The sequence below is a fragment of the Gobio gobio genome (genome assembly GCF_949357685.1).
Source record: "Gobio gobio genome assembly, chromosome: 13".
NCBI lineage: Eukaryota > Metazoa > Chordata > Actinopteri > Cypriniformes > Gobionidae > Gobio > Gobio gobio.
Window position 1 is genome coordinate 28520696 of NC_137106.1, and position 25510 is coordinate 28546205.

Consider the following 25510-nt stretch of genomic DNA (forward strand, 5'->3'; position numbering starts at 1 on the left):
GCTTGTGTGTGTATTTATATATAAATAATAATTAACAGAGTACACACATATATATTATGTAAACACAAACTTTTATTTTGGATGCGATTAATCACGATTAATCTTTTGACAGCCCTAAAAAAAAAAATGTGTATATAAATAGCTATTTAATACGCTCCTTTATTTTAAAAGTTAATTATTAATGTAAATATTAATACTAGATTAAAACAATGGCATATATACAGTGTATATTAGTGCTGTCAAAATAACATGTTAATGCATGCAATTTTTTCAGTTTAACATGTTAAAAATATGGGTTAAACGGATTGCAGTTGATCCGTGATCCGTACAGACCAGGCTCCACGGTTCGGCACGCATCTGATTCATGGATTAATTGCAGGTTTAGCCGCCATAGAGTAAAAGGTTATCATTTGCACACGTTTTGTCTTGCTAGTTTACACATTCAAGAGATTTTAAACAATTCCAGTGCTGGAAGAGGCAGAGGATTCTTTTGGAGTGCGCAAACTCCAAATTAAATCCTCTTTTGCATCTCCATGCACTTAGCACCCGTCTTGGCAAGTATTCTTGTAAACACAGTCGGCTGTGTCTTAAGTGAACATGGAGAGTAGAGAAAGAAATCGGATGCGTGTCAGTATATTCAGTCCGTGCATTCAATTAACCTATATTAAATTTAAACAGTGAACATAGTGTTACTTTACATTTGATTATTACATTCTGTACCCTAAATTAATACTACAGTAAGAACTTACTTTATTTGTAACTTTATTATATTGTATTTATCTATGCTTGTAATTATTGTATTTGTTTTTTTTACTCACTGTTCACCTGCCTTTAATATTGTTTTAACTTTATTAGTTAGGATAGTAGTTTTTGCTGTGGTATCAAAGTACTTAAAGTGTGCTTTAAGTAATAAATGGAAAGCAAGTTACATTTGCCCCGTCTTTGCATAGGGCCCAAGATTTGGTGTTAAGCCCCTGACTGTCTTTTATGTTGTTTCTACATTTATTTGGAGATTAAATGTGAAATTATTACAATATAAAAATATACTAAAAACTTTAATGTTAGGTGCGATTAATTACAAAAAAAAGTGTGATTAATTCGCTATTTTTATGAATCAATTGACAGCACTAATATACATGTATTTAGTTAGTAGTGATGGTAATTTAAAAATTAGATGTACAGCTTGTTTTTTTCCCATGAGGGCCTAACTTTGTGTTAATGTTCGATCGTAAATGGCTTGTTAAATGTATTAAAGTCAGCCAGCTGTGATCGGTGAGTGTTTTTTCTTTCTTCATTTTTGTTTAATATTACCAATAAACGGTGGCAGGTCTGATTGCCCCAATTCCTAAGCATAAATTAATAGACTATAAAAAAATTCACTTTAAATAACATAAAATAAAAACATATTTTCTGAATATTTAGAGCTTTTGTTATTTAAGTGGCTGATATTTTTTCCTTAATTTTGCATCTCCATCCATTTACCACAGGCATGAGTTACCTTTTTTTTTCTTCTTTTTTTTCAAAAGCTTCCACACTTTCAGTATTTTCACTGCTGGTTGTTTTTGGATTCATCCCCTGACTAAATCTTTCTTGTTTCTCTTTTCTCTCTTATTGAACTATTTCTGTTTACTTTGTTTATTAATTTGATTATGCTAGAAACAGCTGAAAGAGGCCATAACACCACTCCAAAAACCACGCCGCAGCCTTCTGGCTACGCTTACAAGCCTGTCTTTACGACGCGCTCCTACCAGGCCTGGGCGACAAGCTCTCCTGTCAACGTCCCTTGCCAGACCAAGTCTGGTTTTGGCTCCCTCTCCAGCTCCTCATCAAACACCCCCTCAGCCTCCCCACTGAGGTCGGTGTGGTCTGTGAACTCTGCTTCTCCCATAAAATCCATCATTGGAGGTTCACCAGCGTCTTCCATCAAATCTGCTAGTGATGTTGCATCACCGATTCGATCCTACAGAACAATCTCCTCACCAATAAAGACTGTAGTTCAAGGTGCTCAGTATCCAGTACAAGCCTCACCCACTCTTCTGTCCTCTCCAGGGAAGAGTGCCCCTGATCCAGTTTCCCTTAAAGGCCTCACAGCGCTCTCAGCCAGGACCTCTCCGGTACCATCTGGTGGGAACTTGCTGGAAAGATCCTCCATTTCTATGACCCCTCCAGCCTCACCTAAGTCTTCACTAAACATGTACAGCTCAAGTTTGCCATACAAGTCTGTTGTAACCTCAAACCCTCCAGCAACCTGCTCCCCGATTAAAACTGTCCCAGGCTTCTCCTCTATCAGAACCAACACGGATGCCTCTGCCAGAGGATTCCTGTCATCCCTGTCCTCACCACTGAAATCCAGCTCAGCCACTACAGCAGCAGCACTGATCAATGGGACAGTTTCCCCAACCAAATATCGCTCTTCCTCCCCAACAACCCATCTTACTAGCACCCTGCAGGAAAGAATTCAAGCCACAACAAATGCAGCAACAACAAATGTGAATGCGGCCTTTGATGAAGTAGAAAAAACATTTAATTCCTGCTCTGCTGGTTACGGCACACTAAAGTCAGTGTCCTCCACTCCCTCATCCTCTTACCAGTCTATCCGTTCCTCTGCGTCCAGCTCACTGTATGCCTCCCTCAGATCCCCTCCCAATTGTACCACACCAGTAACTTCCAGCACTATTACAGTTCCTGTCTATTCTGTTATAAATGTCTTACCAGAACACCAGTTTAAAAAGCTCCCTGAAGTCTCCAAGTCAACAGCTGCTCTCCTGTCCCCCAGAAAGGCCATGCCCCAAGAGGTTAATACCCAGACTCAGTCCTCTTTTGCCAGAACACTGTCTCCTGTCAAGACTCCCCTGCACATGTCCCCAGGAACACTAAAATCTACTACCTCTTCATCCCCTCTGTCTAACAGCCAGGAGATACTAAAAGATGTGGCTGAAATGAAGGAGGACCTAATCAGAATGTCTGCACTTTTACAAACGGAAACAAATTCAAGCTCCAAAGGTTATCATTCTGACTCTAAGGAGCATAAAGTGGAAGATGAGGAGCCTTTCAAGATTGTAGAGAAAGTAAAACAGGACCTGGTCAAAGTCAGTGAAATTCTTAGTAAGGATGTTTTGAGAGAGAGTAAGGCAAATATTAAAAACAGCAAAACAGAACATGTTCTAGAGGATGACATAGATGATAATCAACAAAATGAATGGAGATGCCCCCCTCGATATGAAACATTAGCCCCTCAAGTGAAAACAAAACCAGTATCTGACAGAGATTTTAACCTAGCTAAAGTTGTTGATTACCTAACTAATGACATTGGGGCAAGTTCTCTTTCTAAAATAGCAGAGGCTAAACAAAGAACTGAGGAAGCAAGGAGAGAAGGAGAGGAGAAACACAAACGTGTCCTGAAACCTGCAATGGCATTACAGGAGAACAAGCTCAAAATGCCTCCAACCAACATGCGCCCTTCACCGTCAGAAAAAGAACTTTCAAAGCTAGCTGATGCATTGTTTGGCCCTGAAATAGCACTGGACTCTCCCGATGATGTCTCCCATGACCAAGACAAGAGTCCGCTTTCAGACAGTGGGTTTGAGACTCGCAGTGAGAGAACACCTTCAGCTCCCCAAAGTGCAGAGGGAATGGGGCCCAAAGGCCTCTTTCAGGAGGTTCCCCCTGTCATCACTGAAACACGCACTGAGGTTGTACATGTCATACGGAGCTATGAGCATCCAGAGGATCCTAAGGAGTCAGCATTGGAAGATGCTAGAATGACAAAGCCTCCACTGCGGTGTGCAGACACTGAGCCCCGATCACCTGGTGGGACCATAAAAGAAAGAGTTAAAGCTTACCAAGCCAGAGTCAATGCAGAGGATGATGTTATGGGCAAAGGCATGCGGGTCAAAGAGGAAACTCACATAACAACAACAACAAGAATGGTGTACCACAAACCTCCTGTTAAAGAGGCTGCATCTGAGAGGATGGAGGAAACTATGTCTGTACGAGACATAATGAAAGCCTTCCAGTCTGGAAAGGATCCATCCAGAGAGTTAACAGGCCTGTTTGAGCACAAAATCAGCAATGAGGTGGCAGATCCATCTGGTAGGCCTCTAGACCCAATGCCCAAAGTCGAGCGCATCATTGAGGTTCACATCGAGAAAGGCAACAAAGCTGAACCAACTGAAGTAATTATCAGAGAAACAAAAAATCACCCTGAGAAGGAAATGTATATATTTCAGGGCAAAAGTGGCATGAAAGAAATACAAAATAGGATGGGCAATGAGCAACATGACAACATAGAACCTGAAGAATCTTATCCTTGTTATCTGGACTCCAGAACACACATGCCTATCTCTTTGGAGAATGATAAGACCTTGAAATTGCTTAGTCAGCAGTCAGTGGAGTACCATGATGATGAATCATCGGAAACTAGGGGAGAATCATACAAGTTTGCAGAGAAAATGCTCCTGTCAGAAAAGTTTGACTCATCCCATTCAGACTCAGATGAATCCGTGATTGACAGGTCTCGATACTATGGTGAGGGAACACAAGGTGGCTCTATTAGAGAATTCATGCTAAAGCCTGATAGGTCAGGTAGATCATCAGATGATGACAATTATGACAAACTCACTTTGTTGCAGTATGCTTCTGATCCTGATAGTCCAAAAAAGTCTATTTGGATGAGAGTTTCTGAGGATGGGCAGAATAAAAGCAGAGAGAAGCAAAAATATGAGGACAGAGTAGACAGAACTGTCAAAGAGGCAGAGGAAAAACTTAGTGAAGTCTCACAATTCTTTCGTGATAAAACTGAAAAACTGAATGACGAGCTTCAGTCCCCTGAGAAGAAGCATCGCAGACAAGATGCAAGGGAGACTCGTTCTGGGCCCAGCTCAACTTGTAGTAGCCCAGAGAGGTCAATTCACAGGAATGGAGGGACTGGAGAGGACTGGAGCAGAGACAGGTTTAGGGATAAGTATGGTTCCCATGACAGGAAATGTGCCAGTCTACCAAGCAGTCCTGAAAGACGGGTCTTGCTTCAATACAATGATGACCCAAAAAAGGGGGACTGCTCATCTGCTAGCAGTGCAAGTGAATCATCTAAATATTTCCAGCCATCAACATCTAAGGTTAGCTCAGTAAGAATGAAATTTGAATCAGAGGCCCAGAAGCAAGATAAAGGTCCACAATGGGGACAAACTTCGGGATCACCCATAAGGAAGCTGCAGGAAAGTAAGCTACCTGTTTACCAAGTTTTTTCAGGGGGGAATATCCCAAAGTCAACAGAGTCTTCAGAAAGTGAGAGAAGCCCCAAAAAAGATAGTGAGAGTGGGCATAGTTACAATGTTCGAAAGGCTCAAGCGTTTGCCCAAAATCAGAGTGACAGACAGAGAAATAGGTCAGATAGCTCTTCACCAAAACATCACCAAAATGTTTACAGCAAGGAGCAAATTGTCAATGAAGACAGGAAAATATACAAAACTTGGGAAAACCATGGCAATGGGCAACTGAAAGGCCAAAAGACAAAGCTCACCCATACACTAGTGCATGATGACTCACAGAATGAGCAGCACTTGAGTGATGGAAATACCACAAAAGAAGAAACAACTAAAAAGATCATTTACACAGAGTTGGTAATTCGAGAAGACCCCAGTAATGCTGAAAAATGCAATGGTGCTCTAAAAAAAAACTCGGAATCACAAATTCCTGTTAGGGTGTCATCTAGTTTTATAGACCATCATCAAAGTAGTACTTTAAAGTTAGATTCCTCCATTAAATCTGAAAGAACAGGGTCTCACAAAGCCAGAAATACACAGCACCCTAATTCAGGGGCCAGCAAATCACTTAGTGAATTGTCATCTGTAGTGAACTCAGATTCTAGCAGGCAGATTGTTAATATAGTCTGTAATGGTGTGGATGATAACCAAGTTGAGTATATTGAAAAAGTGACCCCAGGTGTCACAGCAGACATTAAACCACTTCCTGTGTATGTAAGCATTCAAGTAGGTAAACAGTATGAGAAAGAAACTGCTACTGGGCAGCTGAGCTCTTACAAAAAAGTAGTAAGCCATGAGAGCAGGACAGTACATGAAACACGTGGAGCGTTTTATTCTGTCAAACAGAAACAGCCGTCATCTCCACAGGGAAGCCCTGAAGATGACACGTTAGAACAGGTGACATTTATAGACAGTTCAGGGAAGAGTCCAGTAACTCCTGAGACACCTACCTCTGAGGAGCCTGTCATTGGTTCCATGGCTGGCATGCCTAGCCCAATCCCAGAGGAGTCTGAGGAAGAGGAGCAGCCTAAGACATTCATTTTCAAGGAATTGCCAGCAGAAAAAGCCAAACCTGCCACTCAATCATCAGAGTCTTCAAAAAGAAAACAAGACTCGCCTGGAAAAAGATCAAAAGACAAACGCATAGCTTACATCGAGTTCCCTCCACCACCACCTTTAGAGACTGAGCATACTGACCCTGAAAAGAGGGGGTCATGTCCTTCCTCAGAAGCAGAAACAGAGATGATGGAAGTAAACCTTCAAGAGGAACATGACAGGCATCTCCTTGCAGAGCCAGTAATCAGAGTCCAGCCTCCTTCACCTCTCCCACCTGGAGCTGACAACAGTGACTCTAGTGATGATGAATCTGTTTTTCACCCTGCCCCCCTTAAGAAGTACACCTTCAAAATGGCTGAGGAGTGCGATAAACGTGTTAAACCAAGGAAACCAGAGAGAAACGGCTCACATCACAAGGAGTCAGGAATCAATGGCATTGTGAAGGGAGAAGACATAGAATGTGAACAGAATGGAAATGATCAATCTATCACTGATTGCTCTTTAGCAACAACTGCTGAATTTTCCCATGATACAGATGCCACTGAGATAGATTCTCTTGATGGGTATGACCTACAAGATGAGGATGATGGTCTGAGTGACCCTAAAACATCCAGCCTGTCAAATGAGGGAAAAACAGGAGATCGTTCTTTCAGCCAGAGCAAACTTGAAGTGATTGAAGAGGAGAGCACGCCAAATGAGGAAACAGGGGAAAAGGCACAAACAAAAAGGTCATCTGGGAAAAAATCTGACAATGGGAAAGAGGATAAAATCTATTCTTTGGAGGGAAGACACCCTGATAGACAAGGTTTCGCAGACAATTATTTCAACAACCAACTAGAAGAGGGCATAAACACTACCTTTAAAACCGTGGCTACTAAAGGCTTGGACTTTGATCCATGGTCTAGTAAAGTGGGAGAGGAAGAAGCTTTTGATGCTAAAAACAAAGAAGAAGATCCGAAGCCCTGTGCTTTGTCAGTGGACGACAAATCACAAGCAACCACGCCGGATACCACTCCAGCAAGAACCCCAACAGATGAGAGCACCCCAACTAGTGAGCCCAACCCTTTCCCCTTCCATGAGGGCAAGATGTTTGAGATGACCCGCAGTGGTGCTATTGACATGAGCAAGAGGGACTTTGTTGAAGAGAGACTTCAGTTTTTCCAGATTGGTGAGCATACATCAGATGGGCAGTCAGGGGACAAGGGGAAAGGGGGCAGGAATGCGGGGGTAGTCACCTCTCACTCAAAGGCAGGGGAAAGAGCTGTAGAGGGGAAGGTAGAGGCTACCACAGATATAACACCATCCAGAGGCAGCACAGTGCAGGGCAGTGCTGACTGCCTGGACGCACCTCCATCCGTTGACACCACCTCATGCACTGTCACAGCCTCCAAGGTCGACCCCAAATTACGCACCCCCATTAAGATGGGCATCGCAGCTTCCATTACTATAAAGAAAGACCCTGGCTCAGCTGAACTGACTGATGTTAAAGCTGAGTCCTCAGACAGTCAGATGACGGAATACATTAGCTTGGAGTCTCAATTAGCTGAAAGTCACTTTGATAGCACTAACTCTTCCCCGACTGGCAGAAAAGATTACCCCTCAGAAAACTACAATAACAACAATAACTTAGAGTGTTCAAATGTCCAGGCCAACTACATCCAGTGTGGTAGTGTAGTTTTCAATTTGCAGTCATCTTCCGAACCCACCTTACAGAAAGCTAGTAGAATAGAAGCTCAGTTCTGTAGGGAGTCTGTGGAGAGAGCGGAGAAAGCTAGCACTCAAAGTCATCAAACTAAAGTAGTCTCAGAGAACAGGCAGCCAAAGTCTAGACTTCCAGTTAAGGCAGCAGGGTTCAGTTTTAACACGCGCAGTTCAGGAAAGCAGAAGCCTAAGCAGGTTGTGAGGCCAGAGGCAAGGAAAGTGGATCCTGCATCCATAATGTCTGAGCCCAAGTCTAGAATTCCTGTCAAGGACATCAAAAGAAATGTTGCCGTTAACTCAACTGTCATTGCTCAGGTAGTTCCAAGGTCAAGTAAGCCCACAGACTCTGAGAGATCAGTAAGACCAGTAGTTCCCTCCAGGCTGCCTTTCAAAGACAGGTCATCTGGTGCTTCCGGTGGTTCAGTCAGCGAGGCAGGTAGAGGAAACTTTAGTGAGGTGTGTAGGCAGTCAATTGAGTTCTTAAAGAACGTTAGCGGAGAAGCAATAAAGGTGGCTGAACGACTTTCAGACGAGGAGAAACAGACACAGGGAGAGCAGTCGCAATCGGAGGAGGACAGCAGCACATCACGAAGCACCTCACTATCGGATCCCTCTCAGTCCCAGCCCTCCCTCTCCGCTGGCTCCTCCCGAGGGGTCACACCCTCGAGGACAAAGGTCACAAGGGCAGCGGGCAGTGAGAGGAGGAGGAGTAAGCGGACTGGAGGAGGGAAGGAGGGCAGTAAGAACGAAGGGGCTCGCAGGACGCCCCCCGTCGCGGAGATCAAGCCTAGTTTGTAAAACTTTATTGAAAACTTTACTTGATCCTTAGTTGCATGAGCCTTTGTGACTGATTGGATTGCCTGTAGCGTGAACAATAGTTGTCATTCTTGTCATTCTCTCATCACTGTGCTGTGTGACTGTACCGTACTGTATCTGTCCCTGTATCTGTCAGATCTCCCCTTCTCTCTCCCCTACCTTCCACAGATAATTTATCGTAATGGGGGGTGGGGCACTGAACAGTGTATTTGTGCTGGGTTGGTTAAAAGGAACGTTGTTGAGGAATTTATACCTGCTTCAGTGTTTGTGAACATTGTTAGAAAATTTTTACAATACTATGTTGTCTGCATGCCTCATCTCAACAAAATCTTTTTTGTTGTTAATATTTTGTTTTCATTTTTAATCCCATTGTATAAAGTCAGTTATTGCCTGCATAGATTCTGTGAAAAAATTGTTTACACAATCAGAGCACCAACTGTGTACCTGAAACATTGTAGTTCATCATATGTCTGTTCTTCCTTTTCTAGCCAAACACAGTACTATTCTAAAAACATCCCTGAGTTTTTTCCTCTTCTGTCCTTAGCCTGTTGGAGAAAAATTGTTTTGTTAACTTTTCCTTGTTTTGGCCAGAAAAGAAGGAAGTCATCTGGATTTTTCATTTGAAGTAAATAAGTAACATGTTTGTAATGTTCTGCATGTCATGACAGGTCCACAGAGTCCCTGTGAGAGAACAGATCTTCGCATGGCCATTGTGGCTGATCACCTGGGTCTAAGCTGGACAGGTGAGACTCACTATGGCTGACAAATTAGGACAATGACTGAGTTTACATTCCACTTTTCATGTGATAATTATTTATTACTGACCTTTTGAAACCTAAAATATTTAAGTTGGAAGTCAAATGAAAATTTGATCACTAATAATCTAAGGGAAACAATCCTTAACACGGCATTACTTTGCCCTCTTGTGCCTGTGTGTGGTATTGCAGTGCAGTCCTGGTTTTATTTTAGTGCGATTTTTTTAATTTAAATTAAATTACATTTATAATGCTTCACATCTGACAACATACTACTTCACTGTATATTCTTAAATATCTGATTCTCATTACATTTTCAAATGTTTACTTAAAGTTTAGAAACAGGAATTCTTCAAAAAACTCAGCAAAACAAATGTTGCCGGGCTAAAAAAAAAGTTTTGTCTTAACATCTGTCCTCCTTTACTAGATGTCTGTGCAGAGATTATGCTAGCTATATAATGCTACTAGTTGTAATGTGATGTGTTTTACTGTTCTGTAGAGCTGGCTCGAGAGATGAATTTTTCTGTGGATGAGATAAACCACATTCGCACAGAGAATCCAAACTCTCTCACAGCCCAGAGCTTTATGCTCCTTAAGAAGTGGGTCAGTCGGGATGGGAAAAACGCCACAAGTGAGATTAATTTTCTATCCATCTTTCCTGGCCTGTTTTTTTTTTCTTTTGCTTTCTTACTTATACTGTGAAGTTATTATAATATATTTCTTAACCAAATAAAATTAAGATACTTTTATTGTTTTCTTAGCGGATGCACTGACGGTGGTCCTGACTAAAGTGAACCGGATGGATATTGTGACTCTGCTGGAAGGGCCCATATTTGACTATGGTAACATTTCAGGCACCAGAAGTTTTGCAGATGATAGCGCTGTGTGCCAGGAAAAGGCGGATGGTAAAGTTTAGCCCCATCTAGCTGAAACCCCCCTCACCCCCTCCTCCCTAACTCATATTCCTTTTTTATAGTCACATTTTTTTCCTCTCCCTGTGTATTTTGCCAAAGTGATAATCACAGATGGACCACAAATACTTACTATTTTGTACTTGAAGTCTACATTCAGACATTGCCTTTGGCACATTTATATAAGATCAGATCACATGCATCTTTTTAAAGGTCCCAATCACACACACACCGTGTGTTGAATCACTCACTACTCTCTTATTTTAAAGAGAGACTCTTCATTTCTGTTACCCCTTTCCCTTCCTCCCAACACCATATGCATGGACCTGGTTTGAACATGCATGTATATGGTCATGTAACGTGAAGCAATCACAGCATGATGCTTTGCCTCAAGAAGTGTAGGAAGGGCCGCTCAAAACAGTATTTTCCTGTTACACATGTACACCCTTTTCTTACAGTTTTAATGAAGGCCATACAGTATATTGCCAGTGGAACATGAAACAAACACTCAGCCATGACATTATTTCTGTTATTGAAAGGACAGGAAAGAGTTACTTCTAAACCAAATGCATGTTATTATCATCTGAATTTTGATGATGGTGTTTTGATATTTTTTTGGTAGGAGTGCTATATACCAGCTGTTTTTTTACATAGTGGACCACAGCGCATGCCTTAGCTAAAAGACTCAGCTGTCCTCTGCCTCTCAAGCTGTCGATCTGCTTCCTCCTCCATCTATCCTTCTCTCCTCTCCTCCCCTGCACTGGAGCAAGGGATAAAAAGAGAGAGGGGAAAAAGAAGAGAAAGAAGGAGATCATCCTTCTCTCCGTAGTCTCCTCCTCCTGACAGTCTCCTATGCCTCCCTCTGTCAGCTACAAAATGACTTGTCCTCTCCTCTCCTCCAGTACAATCCCTCATTTCCCCCTCCCAGACCCCCCGTTCATTCTTCTCATTCACATATTCATTGTCATGTCGTTCTAACTTGCATGTTCTTTTTTTGTGTTTTTTTTTTCTGTAACACCCCATATTCCCATTGCTCCATCACAACACCTCATACAACTGATGTGACCCAAGATTCGTCTTCCAATTATCTCTTCCCATCTGCTCCTCTCAAATCTTCCTTCTCTCTCTCTTCTCTTGCTCTCAGCCTGTCATCTCCCATTTCCGCACGTAGAATTTGTCTGTCTCCCTCACCCTGCCCTTCTCCTCTTCCCTCTTTCTCTCCCTGTGCATCCCGTTGCCTGAGTCTTGCCTCCTTCTCCCCACCACCCACGCCATTACCCCCTTGTGCATGCTGTCACTGTCCCTGCGTGCCCCCAGGTCCGCCCCTCACCACTCCATCCCTCTGTCCCAACTCATCTACTATTGAGCTCTTCATCTGAAGATGCATAATTATCCTCATTTTTATTTAGCCAGATTTTGAGTCTCCTCATATTGAGTAATAACACACATCTTGACTATGACGATGGCCAGGTTTCCATCCAAGGATTTATTTTTTTTCCCCGAAAATTTTGCGATAACATTTCTCAAGTGTAAATCTTTTTTCGTTTAACTTTAGTGAGTACATTCTATATCAATACTTTAAATGTTGCAAACATTTGTTTGGAAAAAAGAAACACTTTTTATTTGCTTTAAATTTCCTGCCTTTTAATTTTGTAGGATATTGCTAATACTATTTATGTTGTTTATATTTGTTTCCCTGGTACAGTTTTGCCGTGTCTGCTTATTATATTGTGGTTTTAACAGGCTTGTTTTTTTGTTGTTGTTGTAATATCTGGCAACCTGTTACCTGGAGCTTTAATGAAGAGAGGGAAGAGTTCAGAAGATAATAGGAGAGCATCATGCAAACTGAACAGCAGCTATTGTGTCAAATTATCCTAATTTAAATTATACACAACTTGTAACCGTTTTATTATTTTACTCTAGCATTGTGGAGACTGCAGTCGCTCAGAATTTCATATTCGTCTCTCACTGCATGAGTACTCATGCATGTTTTGCATCATTAAAATGTGATTGGTTTATGTGAGTGTCAAGTTGAGAGACGTATCGAATCCAAGGAAGTGGTTATCAGCTGGTTCCAATCAGTGGCCGATTATTTGGATTTAGAAAGTATAATGGGTTCTGTGGCATTGTCGGTATTTAGTGTTTTCAAGCAGGTATTGTTCGTTACCACTGCAACTGCTTGCACGTCCACGTTGAATGTGTTTCTTGTGTGTAAAAAGTACCTGTACACATAAGAGTCTGCAAGATTGCAAGAAAAGCTTGACGTGTGCTGGGAACTATTCATTATTTAAGTCTATTTTCCATTTATTAAGATATTGATATAGGAACTGTTGTTGTCAAGTAAACTTCATTCATAATGCTTCCCCGTTTCAAGCATGTATGCGCTCTAAACTGTCTGGGGTGATGCCCTGCTCTCACAGTTGACTGCGATATTAACAAACATTTAGAAAATCGATTTTGTGAATATTTTTTTTCCCCCACCCCTATGTGATAGGAGGTTGTTTCTCACATTTTAAACATAAGTCTAATAAGTGTTAATTAGGAAAAATAATACATCTGCACCTTATTATTCACCTTCTGAATATTACTTGATAATCAAATAGTTCTAAATAGTCTATGTAACGAAGTACAAAACATAGTGACACTTGTTAAAAATATTATTTCACTATGTATAGCCTACAATTTATTACATAATACAATTTTGTATCAAATTGATGAGGAAAAAAGGCTATAGCGTCTTGAAAATCTATGCAGCTTGTCAAAAATAAAAATGGGTCGTCTGTCAAATGAGTTTCCAGTGCTGACAATGAGAAAGGTAAAATACACAATTAACATGTTACTTCTGCATCTGAATTAATACAAAATTTAATAAAATCCGTTTTGATTTCATGGTCAGAAGCTGTCATAGGCTACATGACAAATGAAAATCACAAACAAGACTTTGAACAATGTTTTTTTTTATTTTTTATGTGAGAATAAAGACAGCATCAGTTAAGCTACATAACGATTTAAAAAGGTTAAATAGACAAATAAAATATTTAGGTCAAAGCTGCATCTGTCTCTGAAAAAAAAGATCAGTGATTTGATGTTTTTGATCGATTTGATGTTATTGAAATTTGAAACTAGAACGAATAACTGTTTTGCTTTGAACGATCTGAATATATATGCATTCTCTGCATAGGGTAGCTTACTTTACAGATTGTTGCTATATGCAAAGTCTGAACATTTCACTGTACCAATCTTTATTATGGACCCTAAAACTTTGCATACAGTACAAATTAGCTGCCCTGTGTCCAAACCCCTTGGGTTTCGTCACAAAAAGGCAGTTACATGCAGTCCTGTCAGTCAAGCTGCTCCACTTCACCGTTGTCTTCTGATAGGCTATTAATAATAATAATAGTAATAAATAATAGTTTCAATAGTCTATTATTTGTGAAAATAGTAAGCAGTAATCTGGCGAATTTCAATTGTCCATTACTTTCTATATTTCACAAATATTTGTGATGCGAAAGATGCAATATCATTTGCAATACGTGAAATTATATATGGAAACTTATGTTTTTTAGGGATGATGTCATTGCGCACACCGTTTTATCGGTAAAAGGCCAATTGGATGAAAACTTTTTTTTACGCATACTCACATTTTCGATAACAAAAACTGGATGGAAACTTGGCTTCTGAAATTAAGACTATGCTTCTTATTTGCAGTTATGCAGCATGTGTGTAATGGTGTCCAACTAACAAAAGTAACACCCAATTTTTGTTATTATAGACTATAACGTTAAATCTAATGCTGTACATTTTTTAAAAGTCAAAGTTAAATATGAATACACAGCTTTTTTTCTTTGTGGAGATCACATGCACACATACAGTACTGTTCAAAAGTGTGGGGTTGGTAAGAATGAACGTCTTTGAAAGAAGTCTCTTATGATCACCAAGGCTGCATGTATTTGGTCAAAAATACAGTAAAACTGTAAGAATTTAAAATAACTGCTGCCTGTGTTGGCAAAGATTAATTTTCAGCAGTCATTACTCCAGTCTTTTTGTGCTCAAGAAACATTTCTTATTGTTATCAATGTCGTAAACAGTTAATTTTTCTGGAAAGGAAACCATTAACACAAATAATATTTTTGTTGAATTGATGAATAGAAAGTAAAAAAAAACTGCATTTATTTGAAATAGAAATATTTTTTTATATTATAAATGACTTTACTGTCACTTTTGATCAATGTAATGCATCCTTGCTGAACAAAAGTATTAAAAGTACATATCTTAATTAAAAAAAAGAAGAAGAAAAAACTTTTGAATGGTAGTGTACATGCAATCACAAGCCCTCTGTTTTTTGGAGATCTGAGTCTGTTATCATTGTCATTGTGTATTAACTGTGTGTTTGTTGGCCTGTGTGTCTGCTGAAGCTCTGGGAAATTCTGTCAAAAACTGTGCTTTTGCTCGTCTAATTGGGCTTAGGTGGTTATCTACTGTATGTCTACATTTAAATCAATAGTTCACCAAAACATTGAATTGTCAATATTTACTCACCCTCATGTTGTTTCAATTTGTATGAAAAAAAGAACATTTGTACAAAGATTCTTTTAAAGAAAACAACACAATACAGTTTGAAGCAACATGAAGGTGAGTAAATAATGAGGAAATAATTTGGGGGTATACTGCTCCTTTAAGCATGTGTACGTATGTGTTTGTGTGTGTGATCGTAATTGTGTCCTGTCATGTCCATCCATCTGTGTGTATCATCTCACCCAGGTTTCCACAACATCCTGGCTCTACTGCAGTCAACTACCAACCCCAACCCTAACCCCAACCCCACCACACCCCCTATCAGCCCCTCTATGTCCGATGACCTCGAACAAATCTTAGATCTTCCCTTTGATCCTCCTGCTTATTGCCCCTCCTGGGGGCTAGTGCGGTACAACGAGGACGAGTCTGTCATAACCTCCCCATCCAGACCTTGCGACCTGCCCCTGTCCAAACCTGCAAACCAGTCTCACACACTCTCTGAAACATCTGCTGAAATACACACACACATACTCTCTTCTGATCCTCATACACACTCTCAGCTCCCTCCCGACAACCCCAAATGCACAACACAACCTGCAGCTGTCACAAGTAACCCAGACTCGCACCTTATCCCTGAGCTTTCTCCACTAGGCCATGATGAATCTCCTCTAAACCCCTCAGTTTGCACTGTACCACTTCAGTCTGTCCCAAAAACAGACCGACCCTCTCTGATTGAACAGGACCACCTTATACTGGGAAACCAGGAATCTCAACAAAGGGATTTATTACCATCACCATTAGAAGACCCAAATGTTAACATGAAGGGACAGGAGAAAGTGATCCTGAAAGAGGTCAAAGGTCACAAGTCCCCTTTGCGACCCTGGGCAGAGGTCCTGAGGGAGTCTGGCTCAGGAGGAGAGGAGGAGGAGGAGGAGGAAGCCGAGAAGAGACGGGAGCAATTGGAGGTGTCAGGAGGCCACGTCAGAGAGAGCGAGAGGGAAGTGAATGAGGAGATGACTAAGGAGAAAGTAAAAGAGGTAGTGGGAGGTGTTGAACAAATTGAGTCTGAGATGTGCTCGCTCTCCACAGGCTGGCTCACTGAGAAATCGAACGTTAATGCGGAGCCGCCCACTTCAGGGTGGAGTCATGGGTCAGACTACATGGACAGACAGGACAACAGGTACTTCACTTTGCACAGTTACGATTCTGCTTACATAAACCCGCATTTAAAAGAATTAAATCTTGAGAAATCACATTTGAAACTTGATCTTTTGAGTGTGTTTGAAGTAGTAGAAATCCGAACCAAAACAATCGCTCCGAGATCACCTAAACGAGGTGGTCTCGTTCCGATTGAAAATCAACTCTGGGGTGGTTCGGTTGAGGTGAGAAAGCAATCCGACCCAATAGACCAACGGACCAAGCAGTATCATAATTCATTACAGGAAATGTGTTTTGTTAAAAGCAGCAGTGTCTGATTCTGTGAGTGAGCACACTAGTTGAAACAGTTGAAAACCAAAGAGCGTCTCTTCATCTTAAAATGTTGTGAAATTGCTTTTCTCGTCCATTACAAGAATGCTGTCCCGATGTCTATGACAGACGACAGCTACATATAAAGCCACAATAAGCTCACGAAGCGAACTTATCAATACAACTTGATGGATGATGCAGAGGAAACTCTCACCAATAAGAGGACAGTTTTACTCACATGTGACTTTCATAAACACATTTTAGTACGCTTTGAAATGTTGCCTTTTGAAAGCGAACCGAACCGAACCAAGAAGAAAATGCAACATTGTAATAAATCCCTGTTTCGGAACAAAGCAAGCAATCTAAGTCTTTACATTAACAAATCACCCACATGTGCAGACTTTAAATATGTTAACAGAAGTGTAGTGTTGAAAACCATTTCATTTGGATTTTTTTTTAGAAATGATGTTTTAAACTACTTTCGCCTCACAAAGCTGTAAATGCCTATAAATTAAAATCCTATTAAAATGCACTGCTGTCAACAAAAATTTGGCTAAATATTTTTTAAAGGAAAATTATTCTTTTATTAAGCAAAGACATATCGATTCTTTTGAACGTTCTATTCATCAAAGATGAAAATAAAAGATGAAAATAAAAGAATCATGGTTTCCACAATATAAATATTTGGCAGCACGATTGTTTTCAACATTGATAATATAAAGAAATGTTACTTGAGCACCAAATCATCATATTAGAATGATTTCTGAAGGACCATGTGACACTGAAGACTGGAGTAATGATGCTGAAAATGCAGCTTTGCCATCTCAGGAATAAATTACATTTTAAAATATATTAAAATAGAAATCAGCTATTCTAAATTATAGTAATATTTCATAATGTTAGTATTTTGCTGTATTTTTGATCAAATAAATACAGCCTCAGTGAACATAAGAGACAGAGGCGTCATGCCCATTGAAACTAAGGGGGCACGTGCCCCCTCAGATTTTTGAGCCAAATGAATTTGAATGCAACTTCCAAAAGACAAAAAAAACTATATTTTTAGTTTTAATAATTAACTCTTTGAAGCATATGCTCACACGGGTGTGAATTAGAATGTTCAGCGCTTGTCATATATCACATCTATTCAGCATTTTCATCCACATAAGGTTTATTTTAGGTTTCAGACATTTAAATACACATAAATACTAGCAAAACAATACATTTATAGTTTGTAAAATACACACTGATATCTATGGAAGCGGCAATAATTATTTAAAATATATTTTTAGTTTTTTTGATACCTTCTACACATTGTGTAGTCTAAGTACCTATAAAGTTTACTCTAATCTTAGAATATTGTAGGTGCAAAATGAAAGTTATCATCTTTTGGTGATTTTCTTAGTTTTGACGGCATGTCACACAGCCTAGGTGATTCGTGCAAAACCATAGAGTTTTCGCTCGGGCTCAGGGCATACCGTCCAAAATTTTACAAAATTTTAAGCCTTCTGTAAAAATTACTTTTAATGATTGACTGAACTCTGCCTTCGTTAGGTTTGCTGTACAATGCAGAGATAAGGTGTAGTTTGCCTTGCTGTATCAGTGCTTATATGCTCTAAAATTGTTTGTTTCTATAGGCTTTAAAATATATGGAAGACTGAATGTTGGAGGAATTATAGGCCTAATATTATGGAATAGCAACAGTAAATGCATTAATGTATGTTCTCTTTTCGATAATTCAAAATTAGTTTGCAATTTTATAATAATAGTTTTTTTTTGTTATTACTAAATTTAACTTCTTTGAAAAATATTTTTAAAAAATGTAGCTACCCCAAATTGTTGAATAGTATTGTATGTAAATTAAAAAGTACAATATTATATAGGTTTCCCAGAATGCATGTTTTTGTTTTTAATTCATTCTAGTATAATTTGTAGTTATTTATACCTAACTTGCAAAATTTTTACATTTCAACCCCCTTACAGTCAGGAGAACTCCAGTGACTCTGTGACATCGTCATCCAGAGGTGAATCAGGAAAACCTCGACAAAATGGTGAGCACTTAAACGCCATGCCCCGGAGCTCAGTGTCTCAGGAATCAGCCAGTGGTGTAAAGACAGGGGCAGGCAAGCAAGAAGGAGCTCTGGTCGCTGAGCACAAAGTCCAGGTGAGATAATCGCTGGATTACCAGCATATAATAGCTGATTAGATAATGCTGCTACAGCCAGTTTAAGACTCTTCTGCTCCCGTTGCCTTATAGAGTGTGATAACTCTTATGAATTTACTCAATTTTGTTACAGTGGAATAATCATTCCAAAAAAGAATACACTGATGAGTATTTACAGTAATGAAATGAGAGAACTGAAATCACACACATACATATTAAGACGTATTTTAAATGCATCCATTAGCAGCGTTTATCAACAGAGACTGGCCTGGATGAAGAGCGTACCATCACCACCAAAGTGTTTCGTAGACGTCTCATTCTCAAGGTATCCACCTGCTAAACTGCAGGATGTTTGGGTTAAGATTCGATTTTGGTCCGAGTCTGATTTTGGTGTAGCCTGGTGGAGTGAATCTGATTCTTCCACAGTGTGATCTGATCTTTGCTCACATGTTTTTTTTTTACATCACTTGATTCTTGCTGTGTGTTGTTTGCTTTTTCTTTGTGCTTACAGGTGCTTGGTTTGGGTTGACATCTTTTTCTGCATTTTATCATCATCTTTTTGCTTGTGTGATATACGGAGTGTGTTTCTATTAATGCTTTGTGTGATCTTGGTGGTGATGTTGGGCATGAAGGTGTTTTGGCTCATATTTAAAGTTCCAGCTTTGCTTGCAGGTTCACATGGCTCTGGGTGTGTGGAAACATGCTTGTAGGTGTGGTGTGCCGCTTTTAAAGGTGTCCTGGGTATGTGTGTCTGCATATTGAACTAAGCGCTGTCTTGCTTTAGGGAGAGGAGGCGCAGAACATTCCTGGCGAGTCAGTTTCAGAGGAACAGTTTACTGATGAAGATGGAAACATCATCACCAGAAAAGTATCTCCATTGTTCCATTTATGTTTCTTTTTTCTCCTACTTTCTCCATTTCTAATTTAGTGGCATATTTTACTCCCTTAGGTTGCTTGTAGTTTTTTAGCTTGACCTCTACAGAGCTGATTTAGAGGCAGTGAGACAAAGATTAAATACTAAAAGACATACATAATACATTTTTCTTGCAGCTCACTTCTCCATAACCTTAACCAATCCATTCCTGTTTTTCCTCGCATTGTTTTGTTTTTCCATGGCAAGCATTCATGATGACCTCTGACCTTTTAATACCCATCTTCAGGTCATTCGAAAGGTGATTTGCCGTGTGGACACTCCCACTCCTGAAAACCAGGGCTTGGGGAGTGGCATGGGGTCACAGGTAGACCCTGCTACCCTGGGGAAGAGCCATGCCCCCCTGGTCCCTGACACCCACACGCACCTTGTTGCACATGCTGAGGTTTGCAAAGTCTGTGTGGAGTTTTTCTGTTTCCGGATACTTGCATATTGATATTCTGATACATTTAAAGTCTCTTTTGGGAAAAGAGATAACAAATTTACCTAATGAAATGCTCACTAGAAAGATAATGTCCACTCCCTAATATCGTGATTCTTATCCTTGATGCAAGTTAACACTACTGTCTATTTATAAAAAGAAGAACAATCATGTGAAAAAGAAAGACTACCCACTTTGAATTCTATGGTTTTAACGCATCAGGACAACGTATCAAAAATCATCAGATTTTTAGCAGGTCTTAAAATTAGGTAAATTATACAACCCAGATAACAACAGCACATGACATATTTCACTATGTCATTATTTATTTATCAGAAACTAGGCCAAAATGGAAAAGCCATGTGTGAAAAACAAAGTACACCCTTACAGGGATTAAGAGGGTAAGTAGCAGTCAGGCGCTGCTAATCAAATGCCTTTGATTAATTGATCACCAGAAAGTGTAACCACCTCTATAAAAGCAGAAATTTTGGCAAGTTTGCTGATCTGGAGCATTCAGGTGTGTGTCAACCATAGACTGTAAAAAAAGATGGACGACACGCCTTCGCTTTCACAAATATGGCGGTGACATCTTGGTTCTTGAGTCTTGAAGTTGAGCCACGATATCAAGGTCCCGCCCACACTCCCAACTAATCAACAACTTTTTGTGAAATAAACATTTATGGAAATGTAGAGATTAAAGTTAAAGCTCCAATCTCCTCCCGAAGTTCTCGAAAAATGTTTGTTAGTGTCTCAGTGACTACATCGCTTAGAGAAGCTGTCAATCTCAGCTAACAATCATAACATCACACCCCCGTTTTTATAGCATCAAATAACTAACTAAAACCAAACTTATTTAAAGAAAGAACACTTGAACTAACATCAGCGTGATAAAAACAGCCTAAAATAACAGAAACCACCTTTGGAAGAAATTTATTTAAAGTGTAATTGTATTGTTTAGTTTGTCTATGTCTCATTATAATACATGGAGAGGACAGGCTTTATGACCTATACTGCTTCCAGTTACCTGGGGGCGATCGAGATGCGTCGGCTTTAGTTTTCAGAACTCGGGTTGCAGGCTTGGTGTCAACACAATGCCAAGGAGGAAAGACATCAGCAATGATCTTAGAGAAGCAATTGTTACTGTCATCAATCTGGGAAAGGGTTATAAGGCCATTTCCAAACTATTTAAAGTCCAGCATTCTACAGTGAGGAAGGTTAATCACAAATGGAAAACATTCAAGACAGTTGCCAATCTTCCCAGGAGTGGACATCCCAGTAAATTCACCCCAAGGTCAGACCATGACCAAAAAAAAAAAGATTCTACAGGCCTCAGTTAACATGTTAAATGTCATGACAGTACAAGTAGAAAAAGACTAAACAAGTATGGCATGTTTGGAAAGGTTGCCAGGAGAAATTTCTTCTCTCTAAAAAGAACACAGCAGCACGGCTTAGGTTTGCAAAGTTGCATCTGAAAAAAACGCTAAACTTCAGGAACAATGTCCTTTGGAAAGACGAGACCAAAGTGGAGATGTTTGGCCATAATGCACAGCGCCACGTTTGGTGAAAACCAAACAGCATATCAGCACAAACACCTCAAAAAGTCAAGCACGGTGGTGGAGGGGTGATGATTTGGGCTTGTTTTGCAGCCACAGGACCTGGGCAGCTTGCAGTCATTTAGACAAGCATGAACTCCTCTGTACACTAAAGTATTCTAGAGTCAAATGTGAGGCTATCTGTCCGACTGCTAAAGCTTGGATGAAATTGGGGCATGCAAAAGGACAATGATCCCAAGAACACCAGCAAATCTACAACAGAATGGCTGAAAAAGAAAATAATCAAGGTGTTGCAATGGTCCAGACCTCAACCTGATTGAAATTCTGTGCCAGGACCTTAAGAAAGCTGTGCATAAACAAATGTCCATGTAATATGTCATGTGTTATTGTTCATCTGAGGTTGTATTTATCTAATTTTAAGACCTGCTAAAAACCAGATGATTTTTTTGTCCTGATGCGATCCTTTTTCACATACCCTATTTCATTAAATAGGAAATTCATTAGCACAGGGAAGAAAGCTGTACTCTGAAAGCATTTTATGCAATCTTGTAAGATTTTTGAATGAATTATATTTATCCATGATTGTTCATAAATGTTGAAATTAAATATATAAAATACACTACACTTCAAAAGTTTAAAATGTTGAGTTTTACTGTTGAATTTACAGTAAAAATACTAATATTATGAAATATTATTTTAATTTAAAATAACTGTTTTCTGTTTTAATATATTTTAAAATGTAATTTATTCCTGTGATGGCAAAGCTGAATTTTCAGCATTATTACTCCAGTCTTCAGTGTCACATGATCCTTCAGAAATCATTCTAATATTCTGATTTGCTGCTCAAGAAACATTTATTAGGGGTAGGGTTGGGAATCGTGAGAAATTTTCCGGTTCCGGTTCCGGTTCCGGTTCCGCCTAACGATTCCGGTTCCGATTCCGGTTCCATTAAAATTATTAAACAAATAGTGGTAAAGGAAAAAGGCACAATACGCAACTCAAACAATCCATTTTGTGTTTATTACTTGATCTAAAATTTATTTACAGGTTGGCAATGTCAAAAAAGTCCTGTACTGTACATATATTACAGTATTAATTAAGCCATTCTTGCAACACATTGTTTTTCAAATGAACACCTCTGAAATTGTCTTATTACATTTTATCTCTCTGTCTCTGAATAAAACCAAGTTATAAATGATATTTATTAGTTATATTTATTAATTAGTTGTATATTAATTTAATAGTAATTCAGTTATTCAGTGAACTTGTAAAAATTAAATTGCAATTCAGCATTACAAAGGTAATTGTGCCTAAACGCTTACCTAAACCATGGTGACTCAACGGTTGACAAATATATATATATATATATATATATATATATATATATATTGCACAAAATATATATATAGGCCTTTCACTATAAATCTGGTATAAGCCCTGAGGCACTCTCTGTGCTGTAGCAAATGTTTTGTCAAATTGCTAGTGCTGCCTCCTTTGCATGTTATTAACTTTTCACGTGTTACATTTTGCTTCATTATCATTCATTCTTTGGAAATGAATCCATACTTGTGACTTTCTCTTCGCCATGCTGGTGGTCAACGAGAAAATATCTGACGCAAAACCGTAAATGTGTACCGCGAGGGCTTTCAGTGCTGAACTGCGTGCGTTGCACTTCTGGAGGCGGCAGGCAACGTAATTAATATTCATGATGAGGTGAGCCAGGGTTGCCAGGTTTTCACAACAAAACCCGCACAATTGCACAATCGCTTCAACCCGCGGACATGAAACACAGCCCGCGGCAACAGTGGAAAACGAGAAAGCGGGAAAACCACGGACTTGGCAACACTGGCTGTCACTCGGATACGCTTCCAGCGCTTCGCACACACATTGCACCAGAACCGTTTTCGGAACCGAAACTTAGGAATTTCGCGCGGTTCTGGTATTTTTCAAAAATCAGTTTCGGTTCTGCATAAGAACCGGTTCTCGGTTCCCAACCCTAATTAGGGGCCAAGCACCGAAGGTTCGAAGGCACCTATTGAAACCGTTCCCGTTCTTATTATTATTATTCCTCCGATTCTTCTTCTTCTTCTTCCGCCACGAAGTCTATGGCAGCCCATAGAACCGTATGGTAAAAAGTTGTGAAATTTGGCACACTAATAGAGGACAGTCTGAAAAGCCACCATAACAAATTTGGAGTCTCTAACTCAATCCCTCTAGCGCCACCATCAGTCCAAAATTTGAATCATGTTTATGCGAATAACTTTTGAACCATAAGGGCTAGAAACAAAATATTTTTCGATTCGATTCCACCATATGACGTCATTTTCCGTCATAAAAACTTTCCCGCCATTTTGAATTTTCCGAAAAACCTACTTTTGCGAACTCGTCCTAGACGGTTCATCCGATTTGCACGAAAATTGAATCAGATCATCTTCAGACGATGCTGATAAAAAATCTTACAAATCAAGTTGATTCATCAAATCGTTTTCGATAAACGTGCAAACAAATTTTACGTAGTGGTTGCAAAAACACACTTAAGGCTATATCTCCACAAAGCTTTATCGTGTTCAATCCAAACTTGGTACATGTCATCACAAGCATGACTTGAGGCAACATGCAGTGTCTCACCGTAGCGCCACCTACAGGTCCGGAGATACAAAAAATGGCTGTTTTTGCTTATAACTTTTGAACCGTTTGTCCAAAAATTATAAAAGTGGTCTCGTTAGATTCAAGACGGCATGTCGAGTCGTCTGATATTCAATTTTACAATATCGGCCATTTTGGCTGTCGGACATTTTGAATTTTGTCAAAAAATGCTATATTTTACAAATGCATTAGTGTATTGTTACTAAACTCGGTATGTGACTTCCACGCCATGCCCTGAAGGTACTCAAAAAGTTTTGGGGCAGTGCCACCTTGTGGTCAAAAGTTATAACAAACTTGACAAAAATGCTAATAACTTTTGATTAAATTAGCCTAGTTTATTGAAACTGATCCTAATACAGTCATTGGCTGATGCCAAGCACATAGATACCAATTTTTCCATATTTGGCAAACTTTCTTGTCCTCCATCTTGTTCTTTGCTAAAAACATACTTTTGCGAACTCGTCCTAGACGGTTCATCCGATTTGCACGAAAAATTAACCAGATCATCTTCAGACGATACTGACAAAAAATCTTACAAATCAACTTGATTCATCAAATCGTTTTCGATAAACGTGCAAACAAATTTTACGTAGCGGTTGCAAAAACACACTTAAGGCTATATCTCTGCAACGCTTTATCGTATTCAAACCAATCTTGGTATATGTCATCACAAGCATGACCTGAGGCAACATGCAGCGTTTCGGCGCAGCGCCACCTACTGGTCCGGAGATACAAAAAATTGCTATTTTTGCCATTTTAGATTCAGGACGGCATGCCGAGTCGTCTGACATTTTGTCTGTCGGCCATTTTGAATTATGTGCTAAAATGCTGTATTTTACAAACGCATTAGTCTATCGTTACGAAACTTGCCATATGTCTTCCGCACCATGCTTTGAAGGTACTCAAAAAGTTTTGGGGCAGTGCCACCTTGTGGTCAAAGGTTATAACAAAATTTGCGAAAATGCTAATAACTTTTGATTAAATTAGCCTAGTTTAATGAAACTGGTCATAATACATTTATTGGCTCATGCCGAGAAAATAAATACTAACATCCTGTCCTCAATGTTCTTATTTGATCAAAACCTACTTTTTCAAACTCATCCTAGACCGTTTGTCCAATTTCCACCAAAATCGAATCGTATTATCTTCAGACTGTGTCAACACAAAGTTAGGGATTTTGCATCAATATATGAAATCGTTTTTGTAAACCGCAGCGACGAAGATGAGGCATGATGCCAAAATGACTCTTGAGGCTGTATCTCTGCAATGCTCTAACAAATTGGCATCAAACTTTGCATGTCATTGTTCCCTTA

The 25510-nt window shown here is 39.6% G+C and overlaps 1 protein-coding gene across 1 annotated transcript in view; it reads left to right on the plus strand.

The window, feature by feature from the left end:
• ank3a (ankyrin 3a) overlaps positions 1-25510 on the plus strand; it is a gene marked incomplete at its 5' end in the record, with an annotated part of 112523 nt that overhangs the window by 80236 nt on the left and 6777 nt on the right. Inside the window, 9 exons of the mRNA XM_079833395.1 lie at positions 1657-8811; positions 9506-9580; positions 10092-10223; positions 10354-10497; positions 15265-16198; positions 18466-18646; positions 18891-18971; positions 19431-19514; positions 19807-19962. Coding sequence (XP_079689521.1) covers positions 1657-8811; positions 9506-9580; positions 10092-10223; positions 10354-10497; positions 15265-16198; positions 18466-18646; positions 18891-18971; positions 19431-19514; positions 19807-19962 — 8942 coding nt within the window. The remainder of the gene's footprint in view (positions 1-1656; positions 8812-9505; positions 9581-10091; positions 10224-10353; positions 10498-15264; positions 16199-18465; positions 18647-18890; positions 18972-19430; positions 19515-19806; positions 19963-25510) is intronic.